General features: G+C 42.0%; 2 protein-coding genes across 3 annotated transcripts; one reads left to right on the top strand and one right to left on the bottom strand.

The window, feature by feature from the left end:
* Window positions 1-8: 8 nt before the first annotated feature.
* Window positions 9-3,029, top strand: LOC139391243 (MRN complex interacting protein). 2 transcript variants are annotated; one of them, XM_071138891.1, is made up of 7 exons: window positions 9-333; window positions 457-516; window positions 742-848; window positions 1,205-1,271; window positions 1,493-1,626; window positions 1,992-2,100; window positions 2,189-3,029. In XM_071138891.1, the coding sequence occupies exons 1-7, from the start codon at window positions 274-276 to the stop codon at window positions 2,846-2,848; spliced, it is 1,197 nt and encodes a 398-aa protein (XP_070994992.1). In that variant the 5' UTR covers window positions 9-273; the 3' UTR covers window positions 2,849-3,029. The 2 variants fall into 2 exon arrangements, with proteins under 2 accessions (XP_070994992.1, XP_070994993.1); XM_071138892.1 differs by having other exon boundaries at window positions 107-333; window positions 1,998-2,100; window positions 2,189-2,938.
* A 3-nt stretch (window positions 3,030-3,032) lies between these two features.
* On the bottom strand, window positions 3,033-7,231 carry LOC139391242 (sequestosome 1). Its single transcript, XM_071138890.1, has 7 exons — window positions 6,659-7,231; window positions 5,580-5,675; window positions 5,069-5,391; window positions 4,663-4,909; window positions 4,337-4,539; window positions 3,966-4,182; window positions 3,033-3,718 (listed from the first exon to the last, which is right to left on the bottom strand). Exons 1-7 carry the CDS (start codon window positions 6,825-6,827, stop codon window positions 3,564-3,566), a joined length of 1,410 nt encoding a protein of 469 aa, XP_070994991.1. The 5' UTR covers window positions 6,828-7,231; the 3' UTR covers window positions 3,033-3,563.
* Window positions 7,232-13,274: the final 6,043 nt, after the last annotated feature.

Genomic DNA, 13,274 nt, shown 5'->3' with positions numbered 1-13,274 from the left:
AGTTGATTGTGTTCTGCTCCAATAAAATGGCGCCGACATATGGTAGTTCTGCTTCAAGCTCCTATGTACGACTGCACGGTTGGAACTAGGAATGCACGCGTTTCGCAACACCAGCAAAAACGTCCGCTAAATACGTGTATGTGACCAATACAACATTTTATTTTTACCTGACGTATGACGTCACGTTTCCTCATTCGATAGTTTTTCAAAACATTCCCGGCAAAATCTCAAACTAGTCGTTTTTAGCTAGCTACTACAACTAAAACAAGGAACATGGTTCAGGAATTTCATGTCCTAAGATGCTGTTCTTGCCAAACCTACCAAGTGCAACAGGTAACTTAAGTTTGCTAGTTGTAGAAGGAGCTATCTTTCTAGTTAGCAATGTTGCTAACCTGTTAGCTAGCTATCTTCAAACTTGCTTTGCACGTGTAAACATATTTGCGCACTTAATTGCAGGTTAAAAAGAGCAAAAAATGGAACTGCAAGCTGTGTGGGGAAAAGCAGTCGGTCATTAAGGTAAGCCAGCTAATGATTTGTTCGAACCACAACAACGAAAGTATTTGTAAAAATAAATAATAATAATGGGTTTGTTCGACATTGCAGCCAGTGAGTGACTGATATACAAATAATCATAAATAATGACTCATTATTATTTGTAAGTCAGTCACAACTTACCCATGATAAATCACGGTTTTGATGCACTCGAACAAGGCCTACGTGTCTATTATGTAACCTTTCCAGGAGTTTGGTCGTGGCTCTGGAGTGGATTGCAGACGTCATGTTCAGAAGGCCAATGCCAGGCGTGGAGAGATACTTGAAGAGCAGGACCAGAGAGCCTGGTCACGATGGTAACTCTTCTGATATTTACATGTTGGAGGAAAAAATAGCATCACTCTCAACACTGTCTACTCCACCCTGACAGGGAGGAAGCAAGCAAGCAGTGTACAGAGCATCCCATTTCAGCCCTATGATTTGCATTACTGAATTTAAATAGGCCTAGGCGGAAATGGAAGTCAAAAGATTATTACTGTGGAATGTATTTATCTGTATACACTGCCACTCCTGTTTGGGTGTTGTGTGAAGACTTGGATCCACATATGCCCTGTATGTCATTTCCCCCTAGCTTAACTTCCAGATGAGGTGCAAAATGTGAGCTTAAATGAACTATATCATGCTATATCTCTTTCTTTATTATTTGTGATAGGGAGGAGGTGGATGATGTGGCTGAAGAAGAGGTTGTAGAAAAAGCTCAGGAGTGTTGTAACCAGATTGTGAGTTCCCACCATTGTTATTGCCCATCACTTTTTTTGGGACACAAACAAATGTATTTGACACAGTCAATTGAATGTAGGCATGGGCAGTTGGGCACAAACTGAACATGCAGTTTTAGGGCAGCAGCCCTAACCAATAATCCATGTTGTCCATTGAATATCATAAGAAAACATTGTTTACCATTCAAAATACCAGTAAATTAATAATTGTATTCCTGTAGGCAGAAGAGGCTAATGGGAGTCGCTGGGGTAAATACCTGCAGACGAGCGATGAAGGGGCAGGTCAAGAAGAAGCTGAGGAAGAGGAGAATGTTTACATGGACAGAAACCATCTCCAAGGCAACATAAATGTCAGGTATGCCCATGACTCATGTCAGGCTAATTATTTTGTTACGTCTGTACAAGTTTGTGCCTAAACAGTGGCCTACATGTTGACAACCCACTGTTGTCTACACCCTCCTGATTCTCAATAACACCAGTGTCATCTGACAGGGTCATCCGAGGATCAATTGGCCACCATTCTAAAACACCGATCCAAAACCATACCTGAGAAACCAACAGCACCACTCATCATTGTCAAAGTTGACCATTCAGTCCACTTCAATGTGATTTTTTATTTTCTGTAAAAATAACTTCTAACCCTTCACTGTATGACAGACTCTGTGTTTAGATTGAGCATAGGTATTTGTGACAGCATGGATTATTAATGTGGGCCAACAGAAAGAGGAAGAGAGGTCGAGGGGAGAATGAGGGGAGGGGATATCACAGTGGAGAAGAGGACACCATGCCTCCTACACAAGGCTGGAGGACGAAAGGGAAGTCGGCTAATGTAAGCAGCTAAAGCTAATTCATACCAGCACATGTCCAAGCAGTCTGTACTAACTAATATGCTTTCTCTGGTTTGCTTTTTACCACAGACACCACAACACAACAGACCCCCCAGCTCATTGGCCCCTGTACAGTGGTCTCCCAAACAGTCAGCTCCCTGCAGACCACCAGTCCCGGCTTACAGCAAACCCCCTACTGTAATTGAACCACCCTCAACTACCAGCAGCAAACTCTCTTCAACCTCAGTCCCCTACAGAGCAAATGCAGCGACGACCTCGCAACCTTCTGGATCCTCGGGTACTGCAGTGTCACAGACCTCCAAATGGGCCCAGTTCCTTACTGCCTCTCCTGAGGAAGATGAGACCAACTGGAGTGGTAGTACAATGCATATGGATGAGTTCCAAACCACTGGTTCAATGTTCTCAAATGTTCCTAATGTGGTGCTCAAAAACCAGAACCCTTTTGGACAACCGGCCTGTAGTGGTTTTTCCAAATTGGCTGGGCTAGGTGGGGGTAGTGGTTTTCTGGGGAGGAGCACCAGAAAGACATTTGATAGGCTGAAGTCGACTACCCCCCGTTGTGGATTTGGGGAGGCATCCTATAGCGAAGGAGGTCCTGCCCATATGACGTTACCTGAGGAGGTCAAAGCACCAGTCTGTCATCAGCCCCCGCCCACCAAGCACCCATGCCCCACCCTCTCTCTGGGGACCATGTTCTACACGGATGACGACTTTGATGACACATTTTAAAAGCCATGTAATGGGTGCTCTTTTTGTGCATCTATAGACGAAGTGGCTTACTCTAAACAAGTCTGAATGTTTTGTAATTAACATTTAACGCATTAATCTCTGGATTTTGTCTAATAGTTCATGGTTGCAATAAATGATTAAACTATGTATTTAATGACAGTATGAAAATCCAATGACAATACAGTTTCTTTGCAGAAGTATTTTATTTGGTCTTGACAGGGAGAGAAATGTTTTCAGTGTTACAGTCATGATTCACACCCTTCACTTGATGCTGTTGACACCGATAATGGACATGACAGTTTATACGTCTGGCAATAACACTAAGTAATGTGTAAGAATCATAACTTGATAACTTGCTTGGTACTAGCTCGAGTTAATATTCTGATACTATATGTTGGTTAACATTTTTTACTGCTTTTTTTCAATACAATTTAAAAATGAACCCATGCATCTTAACGGTTATAGAAAGTCATTATAATTACGATAAATACCTGATTAGTAAATCCTTTATACTTAAGTGTCAGTACAAGATATCTTAAAAGAGCAAGAGATTTCCCATTACATATTCAGATCTAATAGACTATTATTGCTTGAGGTACTAATTGCCAGAGAGCTGTGAAATAGATTAGGGGGACAGAAGAGAAGGCAGTATTGGTGAAATGGCTATGATAAGAGGATGGAGTGGTGTGCCTTAGGGTTCTTTGTTTAGGCCCCTTTACTTCTGGGGGGGTTTGGAGTAGTGGATGGTGTCCAGGGCGGCCCCAACGTCACAGTCCTTGGTGTGGAGAAGACGGGTGAGCCAGCCACCCTCGTCTGTGAAGCCCATGGACAGCATCTGGGACAGCGACTCCACCAGGCGTGGGTCTGCATCTGGACACAGTGGAGGGTCAAACGCTGATGTAAGTAACTTCTACTAGTCAATACTACTGTACCAGGTGTAGTCAGGGATATAAGAACCTTGAGCTAAAGTCAAAACTATGACACCTATCCCTAACTGAAACCACAACTCGGGATATAACTACCACTGACTGAAGTGGTTACTACTAGCAAGGAGGATAAGGAATCACTACAATTAATACTAGGGATGGAGGATATGAGAATTCTCAAACTATCGTACCTTGAGGCAAGTGGGGGTAGGCTGCGGCCTCAGCGAGAGTGAGGGACTTCAGTGGTTCCTGTGAGGGACCCTGGGAAGGGGTGAGGGACCCTAGGGCTTCCAGTGAGCCCTCCTGACCCACCCTGAGAGACTGGAGCTCTCCAGTAGAGGGGTCCACCTCCTTGGAGGTCACGTGAGTCCATTCCTCGTCACCACTGCCCCCAGCGTCTTTACCACCCTGCACATATAGAGATACATCATTTAACAACACACACCATCTGACAGGCAATGTTATTCTTCACCATTAACTGATTAAGTATCATTAATTAAAATGAAACAGATTTTTTTACTTTGATTATCAAGTAATTAAGTTGTAAAGCAGCGTGTCATACCTTAGCCAAACCACTGGCGCTCCCCAGGCTGCTCAGTTCGTCCACCTCCATGTCTCCCTCGTTTGCCCCTGCTCCCTCAGACCCCCCTGTCCCGTTGTCACTCCTAGCACCGGGGTGACCTCCTGACCTGGGTGGGGTCGGGTTGGGGGTCATCACCTTGGTCCTCTTCCCCTCGTGCTCCACGTCAATATCCACATCGATACCTGCAGGCAACATGGAGAGCTAAGTAAGCAATTTCAGTTCTTTCAAATTTAGAGTAGTCAGTAGATTTCTAATAATGGATTGATAAATTACTTTTTTATATGGCACTTTTCACTTGGTCTTACCCAGTGGGCTAAGCATGGCTGCCACCCCTTCTCCAATGTTCTTTAGGTAATCCATATTGGCCTGGGACTGCTGGGAGGAAGCAGATGAGGCATCAGAGGATGGCTGACTGTCTTCGGGGGCCGCCTGGCCTGGCTGGGACCCAGAGGGACCAGGCTGGGACCCAGAGGGACCAGGCTGGGCCTGGCTTTGGGCCTGAGCCCACATGCAGTGTCTCATCTTCCGCATCCACTTCCCACGAGGGAACCACTGTGTAGAAGAACAAGATCAAAGTATAGAGGCCATTTTTCTCTCCCTAACCACACAGATATGTCCCCCCCTCCCAATTCCAATGGAGTTTTAAATTGCTCAGATGTGTATCTGCAAGAATATCCACTTTAAAGCACAAGAAATAAACATGTGTCTCACCTCAAATGTGTTGTTGAAGGGGTGCCAGATGGGTAGGAGGACATGCTCCTTGTGGAGCCCCTTGGCCTGGCACGGGGAGCATAGGTCGTAGTTGGAGCACACAGTGCACTTGAAACGGGTCCCTGCCACCGGGCCCTCGCATTCATCACAGGTCACGTTGGGGTGCACCATGGGGGGCCCGTGAGGGCCATGACCATGAGGTGGTGGGCCATGGGGTGGAGGGGGCCCCATATGGGGTGCTCCAGGGTGAGGGGGAAAGGCGAAAGGAGGGACACCGCCCGGGAAGGCGAAAGGAGGGAACTCGCGCCTGTGCTCCTTCTTCTCTGTAAGGGAAAGAAAAAAAGGATATGCGGGTAGGTGTTAATAACTACAATGTTTCAGTAACAATGAGAATGCTATATCATTATAATAGTGGTAATGATGACTTGGTGCATTACACATTAATACCAGACGGATTAATCTTTATATATTATATATGAAAATGCACCATCTTTGATCACAAAAGACTCACCCTTGATGAAGAGGCGGAAGGTGTCGTCCTTGATGCAGGTGAGGCCCATGATGAGCTCATCGTCGGTGGAGAAGGCAATCATGTCACCGTCCTCGTCTGGGTACAAGGGAAAGAAAAAAGATAATACGTTGTCACACACTGATCTCCTCACGTGTTTCACAAGCCATTGTTTGCTGTCAGCTCCTTATCTAGGCCAGATGATTAGATAATAGCAGTATGAGTTCACTAGTAAGGAAATCTGTCCACAGCTTATCCTCACTGGCTTATTTGATTTAAAACAGGTTAAGGGAATACTGTTGTTACAAAGGTGTTGTGCGCAGACCAACATTTGTCAATTTCCAGTTCAGTTATTGAAAATCCCCAAATTTTTTCAATACATTCATTTCAAGTCATGTATTGAAATACAATTAATTTCCTGGTTTGACTGAGTTGTAATGGAATTGACCCCAACCCTGATACCCAATATGGAAAACATACATTTAGTGATGTGGTACCAGTCAATAATACTACTGTATGAATTTGGTCAACCTAGATTCCCTGTTTGGGTGGAGAGCTCTTACAGAATTTGTTTTATTTTCTGGGTTAATGCCATCTGTTGCTAAGTTACCGTTATATATATATATATTAGTCCACTATGAACTAATGGTAGGCCTACATGTAACAGAGCCTATTTGCTGCTCACTCTCGATCTGACATTCACTATGAAATGCAATGTCAAATGTAGACTTCAATAATGTTCTGTGTATCAGATTTTTTCTGGTGCATAAAGACAAATTGTCATCTTGATATCTATACTGTTATTCGTCAAACTCACTCCTGTTATTGAAGCTTTCAGTCAGCAGATTATTTCACTTAACTTCTTGACGCACTTTGGTCTAGGCCTATGACACGACATTAATCAGTTGATAGGCCTACTCAAGTAAACTAGGTAGTAACGTGCGCAATAACTTTACTGTAGTCGTGAAGTACTTTGTATGGAATATTACAACAAAATTACCGCCAGAAATATTGACGACAATAACACGATCGAAAACACTGTACCATAGGCCTATAATGAAACACTGACAGTATAGGCTTACCTTTGTAAAACATTTGGTAGGGGACATTTCGCAGTGTTGAGAAAACATCAACAACCTTTCGATTCAAATACTCAAAACTCGTTGAAACATCTTGGTCGACGGCAAAGCGACGAATTTCTTTCGGCATGTGTTCCTTCCCAAGGAGATAGGCTTTCACGGTCATAGACATAGTCGAGTCTTCTCACGACTTACTTTCAGCCCAATTCGCTGTAAAAAAAATTGTTGCGCAGTTAAAATGTTAAAGGCCGGATCCACTGTAAGGTGTCAGTGCGTCTCGCTGTTCTGGGTACAGTTCCGCGTATGAACCTTAATACGACGGCTGGTGTAATATTTATACTTCGGTCTAGCCAATCACAAGGTTTTGGTTCGGCATCGGGGGGGAAGTCCACCGTTCTAAATGACAAAGCTCTAGTCGCCTTCTGTTATTGTGCGCAAAAGGCAAGGTAATGTAAACAAATGGGTGGGACGCGACGCCAAAGGGTGAAATGGAAGGCCGAGGTATGACAAGGCACTTTCCATACGGGAATTCCCCGCGTGCAGACTGGTCTCATAGACTAGACGTAACATAATAAACGTAAATCTGGTATACTCTATTTACTATATGTTACATTTGATATGTATGGTTATAGAAGATAGAGTGGGTGGTTGGTTGTAATAACGGGAACATCTAGCAACCCAAAGGTTGTTTGTTCAAATCCCATCACGGACAACTTTAGCATTTTAGCTAATTAGCAACTACTTACTACTTTTTTGCTACTTGACAACTACTGAGCATGTTAGCTAACCTTTCCCCTAAACTTAACCCTTTAATTTAACTCCTAACCTTATAACCCCTAAACCCGAGTGCTAGCTAGAGTTAGTCACCTACCTAAAGCCAGCAACAACAAATTGGAATTTGTAACATGTCATATGTTTGTAAATTCGTAACATATTGTACCAATTGTAATTCGTAACATATCATAAGAAATCGATGATAGACATCCACAAATTAATACATCCCATACGTGCCTCGGATTTATATATAGAATAATACGAAATGCTCTGAGACCATGTTGCAGGGTGAGATCAGCATCATCGGACCACAATTTAACTGGACTGAGCTCTAGACTTGAAGAGCACCTGTGCCGGGACTTTAAACATTTTGACCTCGATTAATACTTGATATTTGAAGAGGGGGTTTACGGATATTTATATTCTGTCAAAATCGTCCACATTGGATTCCCATAGCATGGACCAACTCTATTACTGTTATTTAGTCATATAAAATTGTGAGGAATATATTTGGTTTAAATCAGAGCGCTAGACTACTGTAGGCAGGTATCCACATTGTAAATTCATATGCAGGTGGGCAAATAAAAATACCATGACCATGCACTTTGTTCTAGTGCCCAAATGACTTAGGCTATAAGGAGATGTGGCCAATGTATAAAGCTATGTGCCCTATACTTGTGTTGTGTGTAGAATAAGTCGGTTGATTTGGCCTACTTTGACAAACAGCATTATTAAATCAAGACATAAGATAATATACTAAAAGCATCTAGGCTAAACACAGTTAGGCAGGTAGCCTAGTGGTTAGAGTGTTGGGTCAGTAACCGAAAGGTTGCCAGATAGAATCCCCGAGCTGACAAGGTCAAAATCTGTCATTCTACCCCTGAACAAGGCACTGCTCCTAGGCCATCCTTGTAAATAAGAATTTGTTCGTAACTGATTTGCCTAGTTCAATAAAAAATGATATTAGTTTATGTAGGCCTATTCATCATTGTGCAGTATTTTATTTATTTAACTAGGCAAGTCAGGTAAGAACAAATTCAGTGTCTTGTTCAGGGGCAGATCAACAGATTCCTGTCAGCTCAGGGATTTGATCTAGCAACCTTTCGGTTACTGGCCCCACGCCCTAGGCTACTGAGCCCAGCCAATAGGAAAATGATCAAATATAGGCCTATGATTATTACACCTTTAAGGTGATATGTTGTGTCAGGCAATTCTCTTTCACCCAGATCACCAGACACACCACTTTGGTTGAATATGTTCTGAGCAATAAAGTGCATTGAACCACTTTATGCACTTTATTGCTCAGAACATATTCAACCAAAGTGGTGTGTCTGGTGATCTGGGTGAAAGAGAATTGCCATCAATTACCACACCCACAAACTCCAAATTGGCTCTATTGCAGAAATTAATTTTAAAAAATTTGCATTTGGTAATCCGTAGAAAGCGCAGGATGCTTCTAGAAACATATATAGACACAAGATCAAATCTGTTTATGGCCCATTTATAAAAATGTATCTTCTTAAAATCTCATTTTAAACCAAATCATATGCTTAACCCTTAAATTAAGACCAAGCAGCACATGTCTGTTTTCATGCATTTTTACAATATAGCCTAGACGGTTTTTAATTTTGTTGCTGTGGTAACTAGTGACAACAGTGAAAGAGCGACACTTTTCCTCTCACCCTCACGTCCTGCCTTTTGGTGGTGCTCCGTCACCTGATTCTCATGCCCCATGACCGCTTTATCAAACTGGATTTTTTTCGCGCGTTTTGTAATCCGTAGAAAGCGCAGGATGCTTCTAGAAACAGATATAGACACTTAGATCCAATCTGTTTATGGGACGATTACTATGTTGTCCTAATAATTCATGGATCTCAACCATTAAATATCTGGATTACTGACATCAAGACTATTCATTTACATTAGTTGTGGTTGTGCTGTGTTGTGTTGTGCTTTGCTTTGACAAGTCTTATTTGTACGCATGCACGACTTGCCTACCGGCCAGAGGTTTGTCACTAATTATCACAGCCACAAAGTCGTCATTGCCTATATTGTAGAAATTCATGAAAACAAAAATGTGCTTTTTGTTCCTAAGGTGAGGGTTAGGCATAAGGTTAGCAGTGTGGTTAAGGTTTAAAATTCATATTTTAAGAAGATAAATTGTAGAAATAGACGGGGTTTAGCCTTAATAACAAAATACGGTCGTTACTAGTTAACACAGCCACAACGTTGTAATTATGGCTAAACCACGCCCATTATAAAATTAATCTTCTTAACATCTAATTCTAAACTTAATCTCATGCCCAACCTTAAATTAAGACCAAACAGCACATTTGTGTTTTCATGAATTTTTACAATATAGCCTAGCCGTTTTTTTTACTTTGTGGCTGTGGTAACTAATGACAACCGTGAAAGAGCGACACTTTTCGTCTCACCCTCACTTCCTGCCTTTTGGTGGTGCTCCGTCACCCGATTCTCATGTCCCATGATCGCTTTATCAAACTGGGGATTTTTTTTGCGCGTTTTGTAATCCGTAGAAAGCGCAGGATGCTTCTAGAAACAGATATAGACACTTAGATCCAATCTGTTTATGGGCCGATGACTAGGTTGTCATAATAATTCTTGGATCTCAATCATTAAATCTCTGGATTAAGTTTTATTCATTGTCACTCAATGTGTCCAATGAATCAATCATTATTACCATTATGCTCAAATGGAAATGCCCATAACTTTAAGAATAGCCTATGGATGTGAATATATTGAAATGTTGCAAAGTTCTATGATTGAACTAGATGTTGCAGATGATTATGATGTTGCTGATGATGATGATATATCCATTGTCATGGTTATTTTAGGACTATGGCGAGTACTTGTCTTCTGGTCGTAAATGGTGGGATGATCGCACGCACGACTGGCCTGCTTTGTGGCATGCGTAAAGTTCTACTTTCACCGCTAGATGATAGCATTTCTCCACGAACCTAAGGCCTGCCACATGGCACGCATATAATATTATTGAATGCCAGGGACCTGTTGTAATTGCAGGATATTGCTGAGAATTGTTAGAAGTTCCCTCACAGAGATGTTTTATTTGTACATTTAGCCTGTATAGCCTTGCCCTGGTAATGTGTGGCAAATGTGCAAAATGATTGAAGTTTATTCTTTCTCATTGGAATAATCACCTACACAAGAGATGAATTGCAGGCTTAGTCGATATGAAGAAAGTACAAAAATGATAATTGCCTGCGCTAAAAAGATCACTATATTGGTCTGCTAATACAGTTTTGGTAGTCCCTTCCACAGATCTGTGCCTCAACGCAATCCTGTCGACCTCATGGCTTGGTTTTTGCTCTGAGATGCACTGTCAACTCTGGGACATTATATAGACAGGTGTGTGCCTTTCGAAATCATGTCCAATCAATTGAATTTACCACAGGTAGACTCCAATCAAGTTGTAGAAACATCTCAAGGATAATAAATGGAAACAGGATGCACCTGAGCTCAATTTCAAATCTCATAGAGAAGGGACTGAATAGTTAAGTAAATAAAGTAATTCTGTTTTTTAATAAAAAACTTTATTTTGCTTTATCGTTATGGGCATTGATGAGATTGATGAGGAAAAAATATATTTGATCAATTTTAGAATAAGGCTGTAACAAAATGTGGAAAAAGGGAAGGGTCTGAATCCTTTACAAATGTACTATATACACACTATCGCTCAAAAGTTTGGGGTCACTTAGAAATGTCCTTGTTTTTGAAAGAAAAGTACACTTTTTGTTCATGAAAATAACATAACATTGATCAGAAATACAGTGTTAATGTTGTAAATGACCATTGTAGCTGGAAACTGAAGATTTTTAATGGAATATCTACATAGGCGTACAGAGGCCCATTTTCAGCAACCATCACTCCTATCTTCCAATGGCACATTGTGATAGCTAATCCAAGTTAATCATTTTAAAAGGCAAATTGATCATTAGAAAACCCTTCTGCAATTATGTTAGCACAGCTGAAAACTGTTGTTCTGATTAAAGAAGCAATAAAACTGGCCTTCTTTAGACTAGTTGAGTATCTGGAGCATCAGCATTTGTGGGTTCAATTACAGGCTCAAAATGGCCAGAAACATAGCACTTTATTCTGAAACTCGCCAGTCTATTCTTGTTCTGAGAAATGAAGGCTATTCCATGGCTCTAACCAGAATAGAAAGAGGAGTGGGAGGCCCCGGTGCACAACTGAGCAAGAGGACAAGTACATTAGTGTCTAGTTTGAGAAACAGACGCCTCACAAGTTCTCAACTGGAAGCTCCATTAAATTGTACCCACAAAACACCAATCTCAATGTCAACAGTGAAGACATGACTCCGGGATGCTGGCCTTCCAGGCAGAGTTCCACTGTGCAGTGTCTGTAGCCCATCTTAATCTTTTCTTTTTATTAGCCAGTCTGAGATATGGCTTTTTCTTTGCAACTCTGCCTAGAAGGCCAGCATCTCAGAGTCACCTCTTCACTCTTCCTTCCTGAGCGGTATGATGGCTGTGTGGTCCCATGGTGTTTATACTTGCATACTATTGTTTGTACAGATGAACGTGGTACCTTCAGGCATTTGGCAATTGCTCCCAAGGACGACCCAAACTAGTGGAGGTCTGCAATTTTTTCTTGGCTGATTTCTTTTGATTTTCCCATGATGTCAAGCAAAGAGGCACTGAGTTTGAAGGTAGACCTAGAAATACATCCACAGGTACACCTCCAATTGACTCAAATGATGTCAATTAGCCTATCAGAAGCTTCTAAAGCCATGACATCATTTTCTGGAATTTTCCAAGCTGTTTAAAGGAACAGTCAACTTAGAATATGTAAACTTCTGACCCACTCTAATTGTGATACAGTGAATTATAAGTGAAATAATCTGTCTGTAAACAATTGTTTGAAAAATGACTTGTGTCATGCACAAAGTAGATGTCCTAGCCGACTTGCCAAAACTATAGTTTGTTAACAAGACATTTGTGGAGTGGTTGAAAAACTAGTTTTAATGACTCCAACCTAAGTGTATGTAAACTTCCGACTTCAACTGTAACTCTGAGCTGGATGTAATGCTCAGCCGGATGCTGTATGTGACTGAGTCGGATGCTGGAGGTAACTTTGAGCCGGATGTAACTCTGAGCCGGATGCTGTATGTAACTCTGAGCTGGATGCTGGATGTAACTCTGAGCCGGATGCTGTATGTCACTCTGAGCTGGATCCTACTCAGCTGAGCTTACTCTGAGGCAGATGCTACTCAGCTGGGCAGAATGCTGGATGTAACTTTGAGCCAGATGCTGGATGCTATACTGGAGGTAACATCCAGCATCTAGCTCAGTGTTACAGCCCCTACTGCTAATTTGTATAGCCTATGTGGAGAGAGATGCACTGTGTGGAGAGAGATGCACTGCTCCTGCTGGCCCTAAAATGCAAGTGGTAGTCAGAATCCCATTGAACTGATTTTATTTGTTATTATGTTCTAGGTAGGCTAAATAACTCATATGGATTTGGGCATATGGTTTGCTTTACATGTTATAGCAGAAGTCAAATGAAATTTAAAGATGCACTGTGCACCCCGAATATGGAGAAGCAGTTGTCGGCTACCTCGGCACATATGACATTCAATTCATGAGCGAAATATGAAAATTCATGAACGGATGTGAAAGTAAACCTGGAACTGCTGCCTCACATTTTTCAACGCCCACTAGCAGAGTCGCAACACTACATGGAATGCCTCATAACCACTCCGTCCGCACTGATTCGAGAAGGATGGGAGAGAGAGAGAACCCCCCCCCCCTTTCTGGCAACTCCTCCCCAAGCACTCCCTGCTTGT

The sequence above is a fragment of the Oncorhynchus clarkii genome, chromosome 31 (genome assembly GCF_045791955.1).
Source record: "Oncorhynchus clarkii lewisi isolate Uvic-CL-2024 chromosome 31, UVic_Ocla_1.0, whole genome shotgun sequence".
NCBI lineage: Eukaryota > Metazoa > Chordata > Actinopteri > Salmoniformes > Salmonidae > Oncorhynchus > Oncorhynchus clarkii.
The sequence above is the reverse complement of the archived record's forward strand: the minus strand, read 5'-3'. Positions and strand labels throughout refer to the sequence as shown.